The sequence below is a fragment of the Mycotypha africana genome, assembly GCF_025528875.1.
Source record: "Mycotypha africana strain NRRL 2978 chromosome Unknown BDF20scaffold_2, whole genome shotgun sequence".
NCBI lineage: Eukaryota > Fungi > Mucoromycota > Mucoromycetes > Mucorales > Mycotyphaceae > Mycotypha > Mycotypha africana.
The window spans coordinates 806288-826255 of record NW_026515726.1 but is presented as its reverse complement, the minus strand read 5'-3'; the positions used below and the strand labels follow the sequence as shown (position 1 = coordinate 826255).

Sequence of the window (19968 nt, the reverse complement as noted above, 5' to 3'; positions counted from 1 at the left end):
TATGAAGACTACCCTTCGACAATTGTATGTGGCTTAAGACATCAAAATTAAAAAGAAATACAACCCATATGTTTTTTATAGACTTTTTCTGCAGAAATGAGAACACGACTTCGTGAATTTGATATCCTAAGGCAGAATGAGGATGAAGGTAATATACATACATAGTATATGTTAATTTTTAACATAGAAACGCTAATTAATTCTTTTCAGATTTTATGTACGCTAGAGCAAAGTTTAATTCCATTCATGGTCTATTATCTAATTCTTACGGTGTTGATATCATGACAAGTACTTTATACTTTTAAAATACATATCATAATTAGATTGAATGCTAACCCCTAAAATTATAGATATCAAGCTTCATTTAACAAGTACCAGTATACCAAAGACATGTTTTTAAAGGTTTCTTCATGAAATACAGTCAAGACAATCAATTGGAGATTTTTTTTCCAGGTCAACTAGGTAGCTAGTACACGATATCAATAAATATATAATTTTAACGCTGGACAGCTCTTCCTTGTCCGTTCCCTTTTTGTAACTCCAAAATGGCTATGAAGAATGTCTGTGCTCGGCAGATCAACGTCAGAACAATTAAACGGAGTTTCATTATGGCTCGCATCGAATGTATTGTGCGGATGCAAAAGATATTTTTGTGTGGGGTTCTGCGCCTTTCATCTTTGTTTCCTTTTCCACAAAACAGATATCATGTCAGCTCGTACCTTTTTTACTACTGGTAAAAAAATTGTTGCTATAGGCAGAAATTTCAGGTACGAAAAAGATAAGCGTAGGAATTAGAGTCACCCTGCTCGGTACCAAAATACGTCGTCTACTGCCATTATTACTGCACGCAGATATAAGGCTTCCGCCTAACTCGACTTGACTTTTCCTTTCCAGTGAGCATGCAAAAGAACTTGGTAATACCGTCCCTACTTCACCCTTTTTCTTTTTGAAACCTACCTCTTCCTATTTGGCAAATGGCGGTACGATCGAGATTCCACCTGGTTGTGAAGTACATCACGAAAGTAAAGAAAAAATGATTTTGCCCAATAAAAATTGTTGTGGCAAGTAGTAACTAACGATATGCATAAATCTTTTTTTAACACAGTTGAGCTAGCAGTCGTTATAGGCAAAGAAGCTTGTGATTGCCCGGCTTCAGAAGCAATGGAACATGTTGCAGGTACCTTGTAAAGTAGTTAAAACAGAACACGCAAACATGTTTTTTAGACAATCTCTCTCTTTTTCTCTTTCAGGTTATGCACTTGCTATTGATTGCACAGCTAGAAACCTGCAGGTACCTTCTAGAGTAATCCATTTTCTTATAGAAAACTTATTAGAATTCTTACAAATTTTTATGTTAGAACGAAGCTAAAAAGAAGGGTTTACCTTGGAGTACAGCTAAGGGATTCGATACATTCTCGCCCATTAGGTTTTAACAGCAATAGTCCAATATGTAACGAATAGCGTGTGTATTTACTTATTTTGGATTTTTTTTAGCGAGTTTATACCAAAAGATAACTTTGCAGACGTACAAGATGTTGATCTTTGGCTTAAAGTAAATGGTCAAATACGTCAACAAGGAAATACACGTGATATGATCTTCAAGTAAGGCGCTAATGTCAGTATAGAAAATAGATCGTCATTTTTGACTTTTTTTTTTCTTTTTTTGTGGATTCATAGTGTCCCCTCCCTTATTGAATATATATCCTCCATTATGAAACTTGAGGTTGGAGATGTGGTTATGACGGGTACACCTTCCGGCGTTGGTGCTCTCAAGGCTGGAGATATGGTTACAGCTGGTATGAAACCAGGAAATGCAGAAAAGGATATTGTAAGCTTAAACTTCAATGTAGCCGTAAGAAGTAATGGGCTTTTTAAAGCTGATTGAAGCTTTTACATGGAATAAAATCGCTTCAGATTCGCTGCCTGTATTGTACAGAAACCCCGCATTATCGTTTTTTCTCTTTTCTTCTCCTATTTTTTTTTTCTATTGTAGCTGTTTTAGCAAGTATCCGTGTGGTTATATAAAATCAATAATCAACTCCATCGTCGAAAGCTTTTTCCTTCCTCGTGTTCTGAGAAGAGCACTATATGAAAAGATTAACTCTTTGAAATGGACGAGCACGATCCAGCTGCATTTTGGCTATTAGATGAAGCTATTGATGAGTTCGTATTTTTTTTTCTGAATCTACAAGCAAACAATCTGTTATACAGTAACTAATCTCTTATTATTGTATCCATGACATCCAGTGACAGACGTAGCGTTGACGAAAATTTGACATACTGTGAATACGTCGACGGTGCAAAGCTTTTTGAAGAATTGAAAACAAATCGGATTCTTGATGTATTGCATCGAGCACGAACAGTCGTTGTAGAAGAATCAAGGAAAAAAAGACAGCACTTCCAACAACAGGTATAGATTCTTTTATTAAACTTTTTGTCATAAATTACTGGGACTCATTATCTCCTCAGGACAATGCATTGGACACAAAACGTAGAAAATCATATCCTTCCCCAGCATTAGAATCGCAACACGTGCAAAATCACTCAAATCATAACCCCTCGACTTCCACAACGAACAAGAATGCAAATCATACGAGCAATAGCAGTAGTAACAGTAGTAGACAAGACACTGGTACCATTACAGAGCATGGCATAAATCATCTGCAGAATAGAGCCCAACATACTACCGATACCAATAGCAATACAAATAACATAATCACCTCATCTCAACCACCCCTTTTACCACGACAGTCGCGTCAAGATCCACGAACCTTCCTTCCCTACTACCAAAAGCATTCAAAACTAAACCATCAACATCAGTAAAGACCAGAGTACAGTAATTATTTAATCGGACGGAATGATAGTTTATAGTTATTTATATCACGGAATTTGTACAAAGAATATATATGCCTTCTAAAAACAATAATAATACTATCTCAATATTAGAGTAATAGAGAATGGTTTAAAAAGTGCAATACGACTAGTGGGTGATGCTAATTTTCCATTCGTGATAATCTCTGTTTAAGCTCATCTATCAGATCCTTTCGAGCCAATATTGATCCACCACGCTGGTCGGCTATTTTAGTTCTCATATCTTTCAGTCGAACTTGATCTCTGTCTAACTCATCCTGACCAATAATGACTGCGTATGGTATTTGATCCTTTTCACATGCGATCCATTGTTTTTCCAGTTTCGGTTTTTTCTTATACATAAAGGTTGCGTTTATGCCTGCCTTCCATAACTCCTGTGCCAAAGCCATGCGTTCCTTTAGAAACCCGTCACCCACGGAGATCACATAGACTTGAGTCGCATTACTCTTCACTTCCTGCATATTAAGCCGTGACATTAATATGGAAAAGATGCGTTCTACGCCTAACGACACACCTACGCAAGGAATTGTCTTCTTACTGTTAGAAAACATCCCTACCAAGTGGTCATATCTACCTCCTGCTGCGATCGATCCAACACCTTCTGATGGTTCAGCAATGGCTTCATAAATCACACCTGTGTAATAATCCAATCCACGTGCTAAACTGAGGTCCAATTTAACGCGATCACGCATTTGATATACGTCTAGATACTCCAACAATAATTTAATATCTGCTAAGCCCTTCATTGCACCTGAATGTTTCAAAAATGCATCATCTCTTTCCAATGTTTCAACAAGATCGGTTGTAGGTAATTCTGATAAGAACTGAACGTAATGCTGTATTTTTCCTGCCACTGTTTTACTCGTGACATCTGTTGTTGCTGTTGTTTTTTGTAGTATTTCTTGCTCTACAACAGTCCATGGAACTTTGTCTAGCTTATCCACTGCTGCGGATACAGCTCTGATATGCTCAGGGCGTACACCGCATATTTCGAATATTCCGTCCAAAATTTGCCGATGGTTCAATTTCAGGTAAAACGGTATCTCTAATGCATCTAATGTATCATTTAATATCTTCAAAACCTCTGCGTCAGGGATCATAGGATCATATTGACCAGCAATGTCGAAATCACATTGATAAAATTCGCGTAAACGTCCCTTTCTCATATTGGGTTGATCACGCCGATATACTTTGGCAAGCTGATAGCGTTTCATTTGTTGAATTTGATGCATGGCCACATAGCGAGCAAAAGGAACGGTGAGATCATACCTTAGAGAACAGGCTTCACCACCTTGATCGGAGAGATCATAAATGAGTTTACTATCTTCGCCGTATTTGCCGCTGAGAATCGATGAGAGCTCAAAAACAGGTGTGTCGATCGTCACACCACCATGGCGTTGAAAGATGCGGGTAATGGTGTCAAATAAAGATTGCCGTACTTTTGTTTCTTTGTCATTGTAGTCTTTTGTTCCTTTGGGTGTTTTCAACTGAAGCTGTAGATACGATTATATAGATGAAAGAAGAATAACGATCAGAAAACATGGAAAGATAAAGTCGGTGTGTCCATGTTAGAGTTTTTATACCACAGTCTGTTTCTTGTCTTCGTTCTGTAAAACTGAAGTTTTCGAGTAATTGGAAAAAGAAAGAAATGCAGAAACCGTAAGATAAAAGAGTGGGTCTAATTCATCGTCAAGTATCAGTTTCTTACCTAATGTGCTTGCTAGTGTTCGTTTAAGTAAATGTCCGTAGACCGGTTTGACAGCTGATGGCGAGCGTAATGGAGAAGAAATAATCCTTTGTAACATGTTAGGAGAAGGGCAATTAGATGCGGGGGTGCCACACTGGTGTTTAATGAACCCGAGATTTGCGAAAACCCCGACTGTCCACATATTTTCGGGTCATTCCTTTCGTCAGCATACCATTGAAATACATCTGAAAGGGCAACTTAGCTGAACCATCTTTTGTCCAAAACGATTCAGACGTGTAAAAGACACATTCTTTTATTATCCTGAAAGCTTAGTGATGGAAAATTCATTTTTTTTTTTTTTTGTTCGGAACTTTGTTTGTTTAATCGAACAAGATCCAATCAAGAAAGATAACGATAAGGAAATGACTACAATTAAATCCGATTCTTTTCATCAACCACTGGTAGAAGCCAAGTTTTTGAACCTCTGGCAATTATTAAAATTGGAAAAATATAGAAAAAATGGTATGACTGCTCTGTAGACCAGAAGGAAAAGTTATTAGTAACACTTGATTTATAGCGAAATGGTCGACGAACATGTGTTTTGATCATTCACAATAATTATGCACAAACAACGCCTTCTGCCAATCTTCCTTTTTCTAGATGCATGATCTATGTTAAAGCTCCTCCCTGTCTCACTGCATTTGCCACCATGCTCATGAAGGGCCTAATAAGTTTTCCAAACCGATTATCAATTTTAAAGAAAAATAATATTATCAGATTTTTAAGAAGCAGAAAGGAGTAGTTGTGCAAAGAAAAAAAGGGCGACGGATAGATAAAAGCGATTTAGTCTTTATCTGATCTTTTTTTTTTTCTTTTATCAAATCTTTTCTTTTCCCTTTATATTTTTTTCCTTTTATCTGTAATTTGTAAATATTTCAGTAATTAAAACTTCGTCAACAATAAATACAATTAAACACTATTCTTTTCCTTCCTTTCTTTTTTGAAATATATTTATTTGATGTTAGAATAATATGCCTTTCTTGAACAATAATAGAAACGATGACAAAGGCGAAAAGCTGAACGAGGAAACGCCTCTACTACAAACATTTACATCTAGCAGTAGTAGCAGCACTAATAATAGCACGGAAATCGATACTTGTTGTGGCAATCCAAATGGCTGTTGTGGCTACAAAAACGACCTCAAAATACAACAAGGATTGAACGATAAGCATACGACAACTTTAGACATAGTCAGGACACATAGTGGTAATGATGACGAAAATGATATCACCTGCAAGTTAGCCAGCCAACCTTGGAAATACAAGATCGTTGCATTATCATGTGCCATGTTTCTCGCAAGTATGTTTATTAGAACATATCTAATTTCTAGCGATATTACAATACTCATGAATATCCCTCTTTGATTTAATTATGGTGAAATGCAGTGGGAAGCCATTTTGCTGCACATACATTAGGTGCTATGAAGTCAACCATTAAAGAGGTACGGATTTTGGGGGGGTTTTTTTTTAATACTCCACTTTAAAAATATCAGCATAAAAAACCTACCCTAATGTCGCTTTTCAAACTATAGGAGTTCGGCATTACAAATTCGCAATATGGTGCATTACAATCAAGTGTATCTATTGTCAATACCGTCTTACCTTTAATCGGTGGCATTTTTATTGATGCGTTTGGCACGATTCCTGGCTCCATTTTAACGACTGTTTTGATTGCTTGCGGAAATATATTGGTAGCCGCTTCCACCTCTAGTAGGAATTTATTAATGATGATCTTCGGACGTGTTTTGTATGGTATTGGTAGCGGTACAGTAGTTATCGTTCAAGAGACCATCCTTTCACAGTGGTTTCAAGGAAGAAGTTTGGCTGCAGTGATTGCTCTCATGTTGACTGTAAGCAGACTTGTAAGTACCTCCACCCTATGACAAGATTTCTGATGGTAGACAGATCTTTTGTTGATCAGTCATATGATAACCTTAAAAAAAGTCATCTTTCTTAGCGCAAGCTACAGTCGTACCCATTGCGAATTGGTCAGGATGGTATGGCTATGGTTTTTGGGTAAAGTATACCCTGTTTTCTGCATGACAACAAGAGCCCATTATTACTAACGGCTAGTTTCAGTTTTCTGCACTTTTATGCGTCTTCTCTTTAGTTGTTAATCTGATCTATATCATTCTGCTAAAGACCGTTCGTAGTTTGAATATAAAGAAGGATTGCCAAGTGCAACGTAATGTTATTAAGAAAAAGAAATCTTTCAGCTGGACCAAACTTATGTATCTACCACATTCTTATTGGCTAATTGCTGCGATGGAGTTCTTGCTCGGTGGAGCGTGGGGTTGTTTCTTGCACATTAACAGGTGAAGAAAGGAAACGCTAAAGAGACATACTCTTATTCCAATGTTGAATTTAACAAACATTGTCACACAACTTTAGTGAATTCATCAAGTTCAGGTTCGGTTATGATAACAGCACTGCGGCTGCCGTTGCCAGTGTCGCTCAATTCTTGCCGATATTCATTATGCCCTTTTTAGGATTCTTTGTCGACAAATATGGCAAGCGTACCTGGATGAGTAAAGCAAATCAAACCATTTGTTTCCCCAAAAAAGGTTATAAACATTTCATTTTCTATGTCTAGTGACGGGAAGTGGTCTTACTTTCTTATTGTCCCTTCTTCTTTTGGAATATACTCATCTTCATCCCCTCCTTGGCTTGGTCAGTTTCAGTGTCAGTTTAGCCTTGGGACCAGTAGCTCTTGTCTCCTCTGTACCGCTTATTTTACCTTTATCATTGGTGGGTACTGGTATGGGCTTGATCAAATCATGTACGAATATTGGTGCGTCTCTATTTGATATTATTACGGGCTTACTACAAGACCACGACCCGAACAAAGGGTACAATGGTGTGATGTTTTTTTTCGTCATTATCGGTATTTTAGCCATCCTTGCCGGTATCACTTTATTCATTCTAGATCGTGCCATTTATGGCCATACTTTAGATGCGCGCAAAAACCAGCAAGACCAGCAAAACAGTGGTGCTAAACGATCGTTAATGAATAAGAAACTCAGGTCGAATTACTTTTATGGAGGGTTGTATGTTGTATTGGCGATGACAAGCTGGATTTTGTTCTTCCGATATGTTCTCTTTTAAAGGAAAAGTTGCCATTAGAAGATCTATTTGATTGTCCCATAACATCAATCACTTCATTATAAACAAATCACATGGCTTAAACTACAAGTGCACACTATCCATTGTTATTTTGATATTGGATATTTATACTATATTTTTCTTTTCTTTTTTTTCTTTTTTGTTCTTTTTTGGGAGATAAGAAATGCTTGATAGAAATATATGATCAATATATAGGGAAAGGGGGAATCAACTTAAATTACTATTGAGAAACACTGTTATGCACAGATATGTTACTCTGTTCTTGCCGTAGCGTTATCAATAATGGGAGATGGGTTTCGTCTGGGTAAATTGCTTGGTGGCTGCTGCCAGTATCCTTGTTGCTGTTGTGGTGGTTGTTGAGATTGCTGCTGTTGATGTAAATAGTGTTGCTGTTGTTGGTTAGCATAAAAACCAGCAGGTGGTTGAGGTGGTAATTGAGAGTAACCAGCAACAGCAGCCGCAGCCGCAGCCGCAGCCGCAGCCGCAGCATTATTGGTGGGTTGACCAGCAGAGGGTTGATAACCTGTAGGCATTGCAGTATTCAAATAGCCTGGGTGTCCATTGTAGCCTCCAGTGGCAGCAGAATTATCTACAGTAGAAGATTGCTGTGGTTGCTGCTGTGGTTGGGAATAGGTAGGTTGATAGGCTGCAGAGTTGTTGTAGCCTGTTGGTTGCTGTTGTTGTGGCGACTGTTGTTGTGGTTGTTGCGGTTGCGGCTGTGGCGGCGCCGTGGGCATTGGAAGTTGTTGAGGCTCATTCTATATACAATAGTAGCGTTTACTAAATGGATCAATCCAAGCATTTGTTTCTAGTTATCGTCATTCCTACCTTCAAATCGTCATATGCTTGCCTATCCTCCTTCATTTGTGGTGAAGTATTATTATAAGACACGTCTCCAGTCTTGACAAAAACAGAAAAAAAAACAGAAAAAAAAACAGAAAAAAAAAAAAAGTAGAATAAAAAGATGATGATATTAGATATGGTTCAGGTATCAATTATTTTATAAGCAAAGGCTTACAGTAGGCTCATTGGCAATCGGATCAGGAGCATTCAAACATGCCTGAATTAAGTTCTTTCCTTCAGGCTTTGTCACGATCGGCTGCAGTTTAACTGTAGTGAAGGTATATACAAGGCCAGTTTCAGACACGACTAAAAGTAACACCTGAGTTCCCGTCAAAGTACTCAACTCATAAGCCTACATATAGCAATAAAAGACAAAAAAAATAAATAAATTACGTTTTCAATACAACTTCAACTCGCACCTCTATGGTTATTTATGATTGACATACTTTTTTCATAATACCAGCCTTTCTCTTGGAAAAAGTAATGTGTCTACGGTTCTTATCTTCGATATATTCAATCTTAATTTTTCTTCTGCCAGAACGTCTAGCAGGTTTGTCAGTGTCTGAATCTTCAGCACCGGAATCGTTGGCAGCGTTAGTGGGATCTTCATTCTCAAAGTGTTTCATATTTTGCTCTTGTGCTTGTGGTTGCTGTTGCTGTTGCTGCGATAAACCACTGTTATCATTCAGATTTGAGTTCATTACAATAGAAATGATTTAAGGTTTCTTTCAAGTGAGTGAACGAGCCTTTTTTTCTTGTGTTTATATTTATGTGTGTGTATATTGGTGTGTGCCTGCTAATGCTGCTTATTACTTAAAAAAGTTTTTAGAAATGTATAAATATGTACACTTCCTATATTAAAAAAAAGTAGAGGAATAAAATAAGAAATAATCGAAATGCGCCTTCCTAAAAGTGATGTTCTGTTCGTTTTACAATACAAGGAGTTGCCAAATTCAGTTTGCCTTTTTTTAAACAAAGAGAGCAGAGAAAAAAAAGTACGACTCAATGAGGTTGACCCCCTATAAAGAAATTCACGCCTTCCCCTCATATGCAATTAAGGATATTCACTTTGATTGGCTGAGATAATGTGACTTAAATGAGATCGATTCATTTTTACAGTCTATCTTTTTGCCAAAACCTGATGTCGCACTTTTAAAAAAAACAGTGTTGTACCTCGCATACAAGTGAGTTAATCAAACTGTAATATTTGCAGGAACTTTCTAGTATTATTAACTCGATAGTTATAAATACTACCACACGCCAACACAGTTGATTTAACATCAAAGTTTGTCTTTTTTGTATACTCTAAACCATTCAATATGCAACCTATGCTCAATCAGACCACTTCATCTAAGCGACGTTTAGATTGAGTATTATTTTGGAGAGAACAACATCGAGTCGATGACTGTATGTGAGAGAGAAATGCAAGAAATTGACGAACGAAGATGAGGAGGCATGGCCAATGTTGAAATCAGTGAAAATTCATTAGAATTTGTAGAAGAGGATGAAATCATGGTTTCTCGAGAAAGACGAAGAAAGGGAAAGCAACGAGCAGTTCAGAGCAGCTTAGACACAGCAAAGAGAGGCTTTTTACGACTTTTGATCAGATGTAGAAGGATACTTTTACAAGATGCAGCAGTATACATGTATTTGAACAAGGAGAATAAACTCGTCAACTCCAGAAGCAGTATCTTTTCAAATTACATACTCAAGCAGTTTCAAGAAGATGTTGTAGCTGCCGTAACCAGTCCTTCTGTTGGCAGATTATAAAAATACGAAAACCTTGTACCACGTCTTGTCGATACACACAGACAAGTAGCCAGTCGAGTAACAGAAGTCAATCATAGGATTATACGTTTGCAACAGCAGCAAAATGACAGCTTTCAAAAGAAAGAAAACAATTTTCAGCGATTTGTCGAACAAAGCAATCGTACCAACCTACATTGCTATGCTATCAATAAAAGAAAGCATGAAGAAACGACAGACGATGAAGAAGGCGATAGCGACGAAAATGATGAAGATGACGGCTACGATGGAAAAAATGACAATAATGATGATGATACGACCAAGGAAAATGATGAAAAAAAAGACGATGAACAGGAAGAGTTTATGGACTTAATACAGAAAAACATAGTTAACAGTAACAACGATGTGCGACATGAGCTATTTAAATGGGCTTTTAAACTAGTACGCATAGATTTTTATTTTTTAAATTCTATTGTTCAATTCGCTTAACCAAACTTTCTTGAGAATAGCATAGAAATGAGGACTATGCACCCTCAAAAAATGATATTGATGAACTCCTCCTCAGGCGAGAAACCAATCTTGACCATTTAAACCGTCTTTCAATTTCCATATTGAAAAACTGAATTGATAAAGATGAAGTCCTTAGCCAAATACGATTGGGTGTCTCAGTACTCCAAAAATGTGTTTCCAAATGCTCGCTGGTCTGAGTTCAAAAATATATCATATCCCATATATGATTTAACACAAGAAAGTAACGAAATTTATACCATTGTTACTACGGTAAGTAGCGCATAATAGATGTAGTCAGCTGAGAATCATCTACTGATTTGCTTTGCAGATATTGAATAGTGAATCAGACAATGGCGCACAATCTGAACATGAAGCTTTGATATACTTGAATGAAAAAAAGCTTGAGTACAGAAGAAAGAAGTTCGATTGTGAAGAATTACAGATTATTGAAATTCTAGACACTTTGTAAGTATGATTTATTTATTTTACCAAAGCTAAAGTGACTAAACCCAAATCACAGGATAGAAAACATTGTTTACTATTTGAATGGGGACGAAAATGAATTAGAATGTCTCGAAAATTGTTACAGCATTTTAAAAATTGTGTTTCGCGGAGATAAGTACAAGTTTAAGCTAGGGGAACAAGCTTGTGATGAATCCAAAATTGTACGCGTGGAGAATGAGAAGGCGTATACGGCCGATGAAACTTTGGGTTCGATGCCACAAAACATCATGGGACGCAGAATTGATCTTCTGCTATCTTCATTCGGAACAAATGTCTCTTCTTGCGAATGGAAAGCAGGGAATGTAAGCCCTTCTGTTGCAAGAAGGCAAGAAAGCAAAAACTTAAGAGTAAATGCTTCAATTTTAGAGAGCATACTTAGACTCCCTCATGAAAACAATGTTAGCAATAGAGATCCGTTCATATTGATGTATTCCGATTGGGTTGGTAGAGACGGATGTATCAATGCTCTGGTGAAAGAAGATGATGTCTTCATAGCGAAGAAGCTTGGGGACGTGTTTTTGCCTAAAAGTCTCCATGAGATTGATGAAGAATTTAGGCAGACAATCAAACTAATATATACTTGGAAGGTGAGTTTGCTTTCCAATTAAACCCAGCATTCGGTTTTGTATTGATTTTCTCAAATAGAAAAATATGGATATACTGGTCAGACAGATATTACAAGGCATCAATAAGAAAAAAAGAGATGTCAAAAAAGCGAAAATATCCATCGTCAACGTAAATGAAGAGCCTCGGTTTATATTCTTTACACCAAAAAATAACAGGACACGACCTTCACAATTTCGAAAGAATTCTTCCGAGGAATGAAGTTTTATTGATGGCTATATCTTTACCTTATTCCTTACCGATAAATAAAAGGACTACCACCTAAAAAATGATCGGATGTTTCGTCAGTAGGGACTATCGAGGGACGAAATAAGATGAGAGATGAGTACGGGGGATAAGACAGTGAAGTATTGATTTGGTTAGGAGTCTATTATGCAAAGCGCGATGCCTGATAGTACGATTTCTGAGAGGAATTGCAAGTTGTTAAATTTGATACCATTTGGACGATGCGAGTAAGAAGGAAGTGCAGCATGAAGACTAAATTCTTAAAGTACTTGATGCTAATGATGAAACCAGGAAGAAAGGATGATATGTGATATTCTTAGATATCAAAATTATTATTTAAAGAGTTTTTAAGATAGACTGAGTGAGTCAGAGAGACCAAACAATAGTTCTTGGATGCTTTTATTTTGGTTTAGAAATTGAAGGGTCTTTTATATGAATGCGAGGTAGAACTGAGCTTATAGTGGAATTAAGAAAGTAGTAGTGACAACCGAGTAATATTGTTCCTCTTAATGAATTGTACAACGCCATTGAGATATATCTAGATTACCAGTAAGGTTGAAGTGTGCCTGATGAAATCTTATTTGTTCCAGTACACTATTACTGGTAAAGGCAGTAAATCTGGATTGTTTCTCAGATTGTTATATGAATTACAGGTCAGAACGTGACAAGGAGAAATGATTTCAAAAGTAAAGTTCTCATAGAAATCATCATCGATGTATGTCTGACAATGCTTCTGCTCTCATAAGTTCCTTTAACCGTACCTTGGCTGATTCATGCTGACTACGGAGTTAGATAATATATAACTCATCTGCATATACCTGCGTTCAAGGCCGTTTTCAAAAATACTCTTGACGTTTAATTTTTTTTGAAAAGAATTGCTCAGAGCTACACTGGATTGCTAGACAGATATCTACGTATCAAAACCTTCTTAAATGCGTTCGGCAATGCAATCGCGAAGTGTTTTAGTAAGATACGAGGGCAGCAGTGATGAGCTGCAGCCGATTCATGCTTATGTATATCAACATGTATCAAAGTGACCCGGGTAGGGATCTTTATCTCACATAATATCTTAAGCTTGTTTATTTACCTTTTTTTTTTTATTTTGTTGGCGAGGTTGCTTGGTACAACTCTTGGCCCGAAGATGGTTTATCTTAGGACCACGTCTGATGGTTGGCTGACCACCAAGTTTCTGCTGCCGCTTCGGATGCCTCAGATGAGTAGTGCTTATGAAGGATCCATTTAACGCTATATTTGTGTAATCTCAATGAGATACTGATAATGAGCAATACAATGTAGACTCAGGAATCTGTTTGTGAACCTTGACGAAGACGGGAGAGTTAGGTATGCCAATAATTATGCAAATCAAGAACAGAAATGTAGTAAACAAAAGAAATACGCATTTGAACAATTCAATACTGAAAAAGCCCGATTTAACGTTACAGTATCATCTTTTTAACTTTGGCTAGATATCAGTGGTGAAATAAAGTAAATGAGATAGAAACATATTACTTAATATATTCAAAAAAAGATTGTTACATGTTTCATTAATCCTTGTACATAAATCTTCTTTATCATTAAATTTACTATGCTCTACTATGTTATTAATAATCAATCAAAATTACTCAGTAGGTTGAGCAAAGAGGAGATATAAGCGTTTGTAATCTTTACCAGTAATAAAATTGTCAATCTTTTACGAGTATAGAGAGGAGAATTGTAGTAAGATGAAAGCCTTCCTATTCAGAGTATTTGTCTCGTTGATTCAGCGTTTCATTCAAACACTTGAGATATAGTCCTACTATTTCTCAAATAATTGCAAAGGCTATTATTTTGAAGTCAATTCAAAGAGTAATAGCGAAATAATTTTGCCGTTCTTCATGTCGTCTAACAAATAGAGTGAGTATAAATAAGTAATAGAAAAAAACAACAACTATTGACTCGTATTTTTATATGGTTATCTAGTACAGGAGATTAGTTTGACTTTGCTGCCATACTCAACGAGCAGTCTGACTACACAATCACAATTTGAGTGATTAATTGAAAGCTGTTTTCTTTGATTTGGATAATACAAATCTATTCGATTCAAATAAAAAAAAAATCAGTTTAATTGGAAAGGATTGCTCGATACAGTTGACGTGTTCAAGTGGTGTTATAATTCATTGAGAATAGCAATAACTGCATTGCTGATAGCATCCGGACCCGACTATATATTGAAGGTCCAACTGAGCACTTATCACACTATCGCCTAAATTGATCGAATGAGTCTGAGGGATAAAGAATAGATACGATCTGCATTGCTTTCGATGATTACACTGCTGTAAGACCATCAATTGGTAAGGCTCGTTTAATTATCAGTTCAGTTGGTACGTAGGGTTTGATTTCATTTTATTTACACATAAATCAAATAATGAAGATACGAACATATTCAATGGATAAGGTAATCATATTCATATATAGATTGGTTTAGGAATGCGCATATGAAATAAATGCTTGTAAACACTACTGACAGTGTCAACACTAAAAGTACTAATAAGGGTAGTGTTCGTTGAGGATGAATTACGCGTAAAAAAGTTTTTCTTGTTTACCATAGAGGATGAGAATATTGGGGAAGTATGAATGAACTGAGTAAAACAGTATGCTGGTGTCTTTAGAAGTAGTATATACAATATACTTATATATATATAGTGTGTTGTACTTTTGCTGTTCTGTTTTGTTGCTCTGCGTTTTTTGAGGGTTTTTTTTTTGTTTCTTTTTGTGAAAGCGTATAACTTTTAATGGGTATGTAAATAAATAGAACGTTTAAATAAGATTTTCCAAAGAAATGTAGTGAGGTTTCTAAGATGTATGCTCTCGTCGCATTCTACTCATATTGCCCGAGGCATTTGGTATAATAGGGGCTTTGAATAAGGAAGCAGAATTAGTTTCAGTACTATATCCAATTGCTGGCACATCAAGACCGGTTTCGCTGTAAAGCTGTTGGTAAGAACGTTTCGTCAGCGGTGAAATCGTTTTCAAAGCAGGTAATTGAACTAACTTGGTGTTGCCATTTTTGAAAGGAGGGTCTTCAGTAAAAGCAGTTAAAGGGAAAGGTGAAGTATAGCTCTTGTTATTTGTAAGTGATACAGATGGTTCCAATACTTCAGGTAGCTTCATACTGAGTGGCTGTTGCAGTAAAGGCGGTGAAAAAGAATGATGGCGAGTAACAGCGAAAGGCAAAGAATACGAAGGTTTTGGGTTCACTGGAGGGTGTATTTGCATATGCGTTAACCACCTCGGCTGTGGTGAAGAAGTAGAAACGTGCGATGTTGGAGAGGCCGATGAATCATTTATAAGCAAATTCTGCATGGACATAGCTGAGCGATTGTTATAACTGTTAGCAATGTTGCTACTTCTCGCAGTAGTTGATGCTCTATTGAACCCTTTTGAAGGGACTGAGACCGATGATCGGAAGTGATGGTAGGAATTAGCAGAGTATGGATAGTATGTTGCTTGTTGTGTATCTGTTGAAGGTGGCGAGTATGACAAGTGTTGTCGTATGACGCGCTGTTGATGCTGATCGTCTGTTTCACTTGACTTTCTCAGACGTTTCCTACATGGATGGTATATGAAGTTAAAAAAAGGCAAAAGATGTAATAGAATTCTTTTTATATCCGTACATATTAGGAGCTACGACGGTAGTGGTAGTAGTAGTATTAGTTGCAGAATTAGTAGCAGCCCTAGCTTCTTTCCTTATCCGTATTCTTAACCCTTGATCTGAGAAGGTACGAGTAAGTTCAGTGGACTCTATATATTGTATGAAACGTTATAGTGATAAATTATGTCAATGATGTGATATATCGCGCATAATTTTGAAAAACCGTTAAATATGGAAACGTATTCTCTTACCTGACATACCCGGAAAATCTTTAATGAAAAGGGAAAAAAAAAAGCATGATGAGTAGACGCCCACGCAGTTGTATATGAAATGTAAATAAAAAGTCATGTAATGTCTAACAGTTTAAGTTTTATACAATGATATGGATAATGTAACTTACTTTTCGGTGAGTAGACCCGAAATGGGTTTGAGAAAGTACAGCAGATTCGTTCGACTTCGATCCTTTAGTGAATGATTGTAATGTTTATCAGTCTTAAAACTTAAAAGATTACAAATTCTATACGCTATACCCTTTGATCTGAAATAGAGTAAACTTCAGTCTAAATACACCTTCAATACGAACACTTATGTCAGAAAAGATGAAGAAAGCACCCTCTAAAAATAGACGATATTTAGATAATGTAGACATTGACTATACCGAATTCTTACCTACCTGAATTACTAGTATCTTTCAATTTATGCAACGATTGGACAACGGATCCCGCTGTGGTTCTATTACCATTGACATAATGTATATCACTATGATCATTGGCGTTTGCCAAGGTAGCATGCAGGAAAAAGTTGGCACTGATATGGTAGTCACTAGAATTTCAAATGCGCAAAAACAAAGTGATACTCACATTAGTTATGATCAGGTTATTAATCTACTGTATTGATCTTTTTGTTTTACTGTTACAAAAATATGATTCTACACATTTAATGATCTTTTCACTTTCTTATACGCTCAAACATATATTTTCTCCCCCTTCAATTTTCTTGTTTTATCCCGCTCACCCCCAAATGCATATCATCGCTGTGCGTGTTTGCACGCAAGGATAATTACGCGCAGACCTATCCCCCATGGTTTACTCGATAACATATTTCCTTTTTTAACTAATGTCTTATATTTACTTGAAATTTGTATTATTGCTGCGATGAAGTTGTACAATAGGCGGTGGGTCTAACGGTCGACGATCCACTACAGCGACTCATTGGATTATTATACGCAGTGAATATTTTAACAAGACCACGTTTTTTTATTCGCTCATCTTCTACCTTTGTCTTTGAAACTGCATAATCTAGCCTTTTCAGGTTGCTGCCGCACCGTTAGTGCATAGGGTGAGGTACTATTGCTACTTGAATACATTTTGGACAATGTACTGTTATGAGAGTAAGAAGATACTATGATGGGAGGAATTAAATGTTGCTGTTGCTGTGGTTGTGGTTGTGGTTGTGGTGTCATAATGCTCTAACTGCTGTGAGAACTGTTGCTAAAAATCATAAAAAGGTAGTAGAAGTAAAAATTGTAGCAAACGCATACAAAAGAAAGAAAGAAAAAAAAAAAAAAAAAAAAAAAAAGAAAGAAGTAGACAGGAAGAGGCTAATATATATTTTAGATGACAATGAAGCTAAAATTAAGTGCTAAGTCTCATTTTATTGTCATTTGAGAGCATATGTACGATACAATATATGTATAGGTAGAAGCCATATAGTATGATAATTATAGGTCACAAAAGCATAATAGAAGAAGTTCAGAGGTACTCGGGAAAAAACAACGAAATGCCTTCTCCTTAGTTTCATTATTTTCATGTAGTTCTCCCCGGGTTATTCGTAATATCATTCCATGATGAATCATTTATGATCTTACTACTTCGCTAGTCGTATCATCTCCTGATTTGGCACAGATTTTATTACGTTACATGTATATGAGTCGAATTCTTCTAGTCTAAACCCTTAATTTCGTTCAAATTTGGAGTTGAATGTTTACAAACCAACACGCAAATTGTACTTTCTTGTATCCAGGGGTAACTGAACACGATTGTTTGGTTCTTTCTTTTCTCCAATGATAGCTACTTTCTTGCGCAAGAAATGTATAGTTTACATGGTAAAAGCATAATAGCATAAAACTAACGTAAATAAAACCATGATTCTAGGTGATTCCTTTAATGGGAAATTCGCAGGCAATAACGAAATGTTTTGTTTAACACAGATCCACACTTCCGTTGCTACCTGCATAATTTGTGATCCGACTATTTATTGTGATACTCCCGTGGCAAAACCATCATCACTAACCACAAATTATATTGTTGCTGTTTCCTGTAGGCTGACATTAGGGCCTATCGTTTTTTCGCCAGACATAGATAAAAACTGTAATATCCTACATATAAGAAGTTGGATCAACTTTTAATCGATTTGTAAGGCCCTGTTTAATAGTAACCCTTGATTTTTATTCTTTCATGTTAACTTTGCTCCGATCCGAGCTTTTGCTCACTTTTGATTCTTTAATTTCACAAGGCCTCACTTAAGCCTGAGTAAACTGAGATTCTTTTTAAGTTTTACTTCAAATTTACTGATGGAAGCCCGCCGGATAAGTTCAATGCCGATCGCCGATCAAAAATGTCGAATTTTTGTATGACATCATTGGCCCGTTTGACCCACAGCAGATTCAACGGGCATGAACAAATAAACTGTTTTCTTTTTTTCTGTTTTCATTTTTCTAATTTTCAAACTATATCTCGTTTCTAATCTTTTTTAATTTAAATATCTGTTTGCCCCTTCAAGTATGCGCTTTTATACACCTACTATGACCGGTGCTATCCGCACTGCCATTAGAAACCCTACGTGTCGTATGGCTCAAGTAAGCTGTCAATTATTCAACTATGATTATTTTTGAATTCTAAGCTCTTAGCTGTCAAAAACAAAAAAGCGGGGTAATAATAAACAATCTTCTAACTTCAAATTAAACAGAGACAACAAGCTCTCAACTTTGGCGCTTTCCGCTCTTATACAAGTGAATCCACTGGGAAGAAGTCAGGTGGTAGTAAGCTCTTATTGACAGCATTATTTGGTGCAGGCATTGCTGGTGGCATCGCTTACAATTCTAGTAATACTAAGGTTCTTCCCGTTGCCGTAGCAGAGGAGAAGCAGACAACAAACGAGCCAAAACCCACTGCTTTGGATCCTAAGAACTTTGTCTCTCTCAAGGTAACAATTGACACTTTTTTGCTTTTCACTGGGTTTCCACAGCCAATATTTACGCATTTTATCTGTTTGTTAGCTTCTCGAAGTTGAACCTATTAGTCATGATACCAGCGTTTTCCGTTTCGCTCTACCTGAAGGTCATACCGCCGGTCTCCCCATTGCTTCATGTGTTGTTGCCAAGTATACTCCTGAAGAGGGAAAGCCTATTGTCCGTCCTTACACTCCCGTGTCTGATCAAGAAGTAAGATTTCCGAAGGCTTTTTATTTTCGACAATGTAAAGTATAGATTTTTCGTACTAACGCAAGACTAAATAGGCTGAAGGATACGTTGACTTTATCATCAAGAAATACGAAACCGGTACACTTACGCCTATCATCCACAACCTCAAACCCGGCGATTCTTTGGAATTTAAGGGTCCTATTCCTAAGTATGATTGGGAGAAGAACCAAAAGGCTAATGTTGGTATGATTGCTGGCGGTACTGGTATCACCCCTATGTTGCAAATCATCCGTCGTGTCTTCCATGAAAAGTCTTCGGACAAGAACACTAAAATCACTCTCATCTTTGCCAATCAAACCGATAAGGATATTTTGCTAAAGGAGGAGTTGGATAAGATTGCCAAAGAACATCCTGACCGCTTCAAGGTTGTGTATGCTTTGGATAAGGCCCCCGAAAAGTGGGACGGTCTTGTCGGTTATGTAGATAAGGAAGCCATCAAAAAGTATTTGCCTAGTCCTCAACAAGAAGATTCTATTATTTTCATCTGTGGTCCTCCTTTGATGGTCAAGTCTATTGCTGGTGCTAAGGATAAGATGCAACAAGGTGAATTGGATGGTTATTTGAAGGAATTAGGTTATGCTAAAGACAATGTCTTCAAATTCTAAGTTTAAAGTGCGCTCAGTTAAGAATAGAACCAAAATCCTTATTATTAATAAAGTGTGTT

At 36.8% G+C, this 19968-nt stretch overlaps 10 protein-coding genes across 10 annotated transcripts; 6 read left to right on the top strand and 4 right to left on the bottom strand.

Annotated features, from left to right (window-relative positions):
• Positions 1-705: 705 nt before the first annotated feature.
• BDF20DRAFT_910142 (uncharacterized protein) lies at positions 706-1885 on the top strand (the record flags this gene model as incomplete). The annotated part of the gene is made up of 7 exons (XM_053083679.1): positions 706-767; positions 895-1022; positions 1106-1177; positions 1251-1291; positions 1359-1426; positions 1495-1602; positions 1678-1885. 7 exons carry the CDS (start codon positions 706-708, stop codon positions 1883-1885), a joined length of 687 nt encoding a protein of 228 aa, XP_052938914.1.
• A 102-nt stretch (positions 1886-1987) lies between these two features.
• On the top strand, positions 1988-2880 carry BDF20DRAFT_850838 (uncharacterized protein). The gene is made up of 3 exons (XM_053079984.1): positions 1988-2163; positions 2248-2410; positions 2470-2880. Exons 1-3 carry the CDS (start codon positions 2111-2113, stop codon positions 2821-2823), a joined length of 570 nt encoding a protein of 189 aa, XP_052938913.1. The 5' UTR covers positions 1988-2110; the 3' UTR covers positions 2824-2880.
• A 113-nt stretch (positions 2881-2993) lies between these two features.
• Positions 2994-4676, bottom strand: BDF20DRAFT_910140 (histidyl-tRNA synthetase; the record flags this gene model as incomplete). Its single annotated transcript, XM_053083678.1, has 3 exons — positions 2994-4364; positions 4455-4486; positions 4580-4676. 3 exons carry the CDS (start codon positions 4674-4676, stop codon positions 2994-2996), a joined length of 1500 nt encoding a protein of 499 aa, XP_052938912.1.
• A 777-nt stretch (positions 4677-5453) lies between these two features.
• On the top strand, positions 5454-6242 carry BDF20DRAFT_850834 (uncharacterized protein). The gene is made up of 3 exons (XM_053079983.1): positions 5454-5917; positions 6004-6143; positions 6220-6242. The coding sequence occupies exons 1-2, from the start codon at positions 5590-5592 to the stop codon at positions 6099-6101; spliced, it is 426 nt and encodes a 141-aa protein (XP_052938911.1). The 5' UTR covers positions 5454-5589; the 3' UTR covers positions 6102-6143; positions 6220-6242.
• Positions 6150-7722, top strand: BDF20DRAFT_815371 (major facilitator superfamily domain-containing protein; the record flags this gene model as incomplete). The annotated part of the gene is made up of 5 exons (XM_053077079.1): positions 6150-6479; positions 6562-6633; positions 6697-6932; positions 7027-7145; positions 7211-7722. Coding segments are annotated over 5 exons (1269 nt in total), but the record flags the coding sequence as incomplete, so codon positions are not given.
• A 134-nt stretch (positions 7723-7856) lies between these two features.
• BDF20DRAFT_273078 (uncharacterized protein) lies at positions 7857-8820 on the bottom strand. Its single transcript, XM_053075053.1, has 3 exons — positions 8759-8820; positions 8569-8633; positions 7857-8498 (listed from the first exon to the last, which is right to left on the bottom strand). Exons 2-3 carry the CDS (start codon positions 8602-8604, stop codon positions 7992-7994), a joined length of 543 nt encoding a protein of 180 aa, XP_052938909.1. The 5' UTR covers positions 8605-8633; positions 8759-8820; the 3' UTR covers positions 7857-7991.
• Positions 8741-9284, bottom strand: BDF20DRAFT_814670 (uncharacterized protein; the record flags this gene model as incomplete). The annotated part of the gene is made up of 2 exons (XM_053077003.1): positions 8741-8935; positions 9030-9284. 2 exons carry the CDS (start codon positions 9282-9284, stop codon positions 8741-8743), a joined length of 450 nt encoding a protein of 149 aa, XP_052938908.1.
• A 1342-nt stretch (positions 9285-10626) lies between these two features.
• On the top strand, positions 10627-11873 carry BDF20DRAFT_272948 (uncharacterized protein). Its single transcript, XM_053075052.1, has 5 exons — positions 10627-10770; positions 10834-11109; positions 11168-11304; positions 11360-11690; positions 11747-11873. The coding sequence occupies exons 2-5, from the start codon at positions 10963-10965 to the stop codon at positions 11750-11752; spliced, it is 621 nt and encodes a 206-aa protein (XP_052938907.1). The 5' UTR covers positions 10627-10770; positions 10834-10962; the 3' UTR covers positions 11753-11873.
• A 2788-nt stretch (positions 11874-14661) lies between these two features.
• BDF20DRAFT_998158 (velvet factor-domain-containing protein) lies at positions 14662-17309 on the bottom strand. Its single transcript, XM_053085451.1, has 8 exons — positions 17099-17309; positions 16955-17021; positions 16497-16645; positions 16354-16438; positions 16224-16285; positions 16075-16092; positions 15846-15972; positions 14662-15778 (listed from the first exon to the last, which is right to left on the bottom strand). The coding sequence occupies exons 1-8, from the start codon at positions 17283-17285 to the stop codon at positions 15025-15027; spliced, it is 1449 nt and encodes a 482-aa protein (XP_052938906.1). The 5' UTR covers positions 17286-17309; the 3' UTR covers positions 14662-15024.
• Positions 17310-18889: 1580 nt separating this feature from the next.
• On the top strand, positions 18890-19909 carry BDF20DRAFT_815618 (uncharacterized protein; the record flags this gene model as incomplete). Its single annotated transcript, XM_053077098.1, has 3 exons — positions 18890-19027; positions 19101-19265; positions 19340-19909. Coding segments are annotated over 3 exons (873 nt in total), but the record flags the coding sequence as incomplete, so codon positions are not given.
• Positions 19910-19968: the final 59 nt, after the last annotated feature.

Excerpts from the sequence above, each read along its gene's own strand:
- BDF20DRAFT_850838 (XM_053079984.1), top strand. The coding sequence starts at position 2,111 with ATGGACGAGCACGATCCAGCTGCATTTTGGCTATTAGATGAAGCTATT. Across the intron at positions 2,164-2,247 it reads TTAGATGAAGCTATTGATGA|TGACAGACGTAGCGTTGACG; the intron begins GTTCGTATTTTT and ends CATGACATCCAG. Across the intron at positions 2,411-2,469 it reads GACAGCACTTCCAACAACAG|GACAATGCATTGGACACAAA; the intron begins GTATAGATTCTT and ends TTATCTCCTCAG.
- BDF20DRAFT_850834 (XM_053079983.1), top strand. The coding sequence starts at position 5,590 with ATGCCTTTCTTGAACAATAATAGAAACGATGACAAAGGCGAAAAGCTG. Across the intron at positions 5,918-6,003 it reads ATGTGCCATGTTTCTCGCAA|TGGGAAGCCATTTTGCTGCA; the intron begins GTATGTTTATTA and ends GGTGAAATGCAG.
- BDF20DRAFT_273078 (XM_053075053.1), bottom strand. The coding sequence starts at position 8,604 with ATGAAGGAGGATAGGCAAGCATATGACGATTTGAAG. Across the intron at positions 8,499-8,568 it reads AAGCATATGACGATTTGAAG|AATGAGCCTCAACAACTTCC; the intron begins GTAGGAATGACG and ends TATTGTATATAG.
- BDF20DRAFT_272948 (XM_053075052.1), top strand. The coding sequence starts at position 10,963 with ATGAAGTCCTTAGCCAAATACGATTGGGTGTCTCAGTACTCCAAAAAT. Across the intron at positions 11,110-11,167 it reads TTTATACCATTGTTACTACG|ATATTGAATAGTGAATCAGA; the intron begins GTAAGTAGCGCA and ends TTTGCTTTGCAG. Across the intron at positions 11,305-11,359 it reads ATTGAAATTCTAGACACTTT|GATAGAAAACATTGTTTACT; the intron begins GTAAGTATGATT and ends CCCAAATCACAG.
- BDF20DRAFT_998158 (XM_053085451.1), bottom strand. The coding sequence starts at position 17,285 with ATGACACCACAACCACAACCACAACCACAGCAACAGCAACATTTAATT. Across the intron at positions 17,022-17,098 it reads ATGCAGTTTCAAAGACAAAG|TGGATCGTCGACCGTTAGAC; the intron begins GTAGAAGATGAG and ends GAGTCGCTGTAG. Across the intron at positions 16,439-16,496 it reads GAAAGATACTAGTAATTCAG|AGGGTGCTTTCTTCATCTTT; the intron begins GTAGGTAAGAAT and ends GTCTATTTTTAG.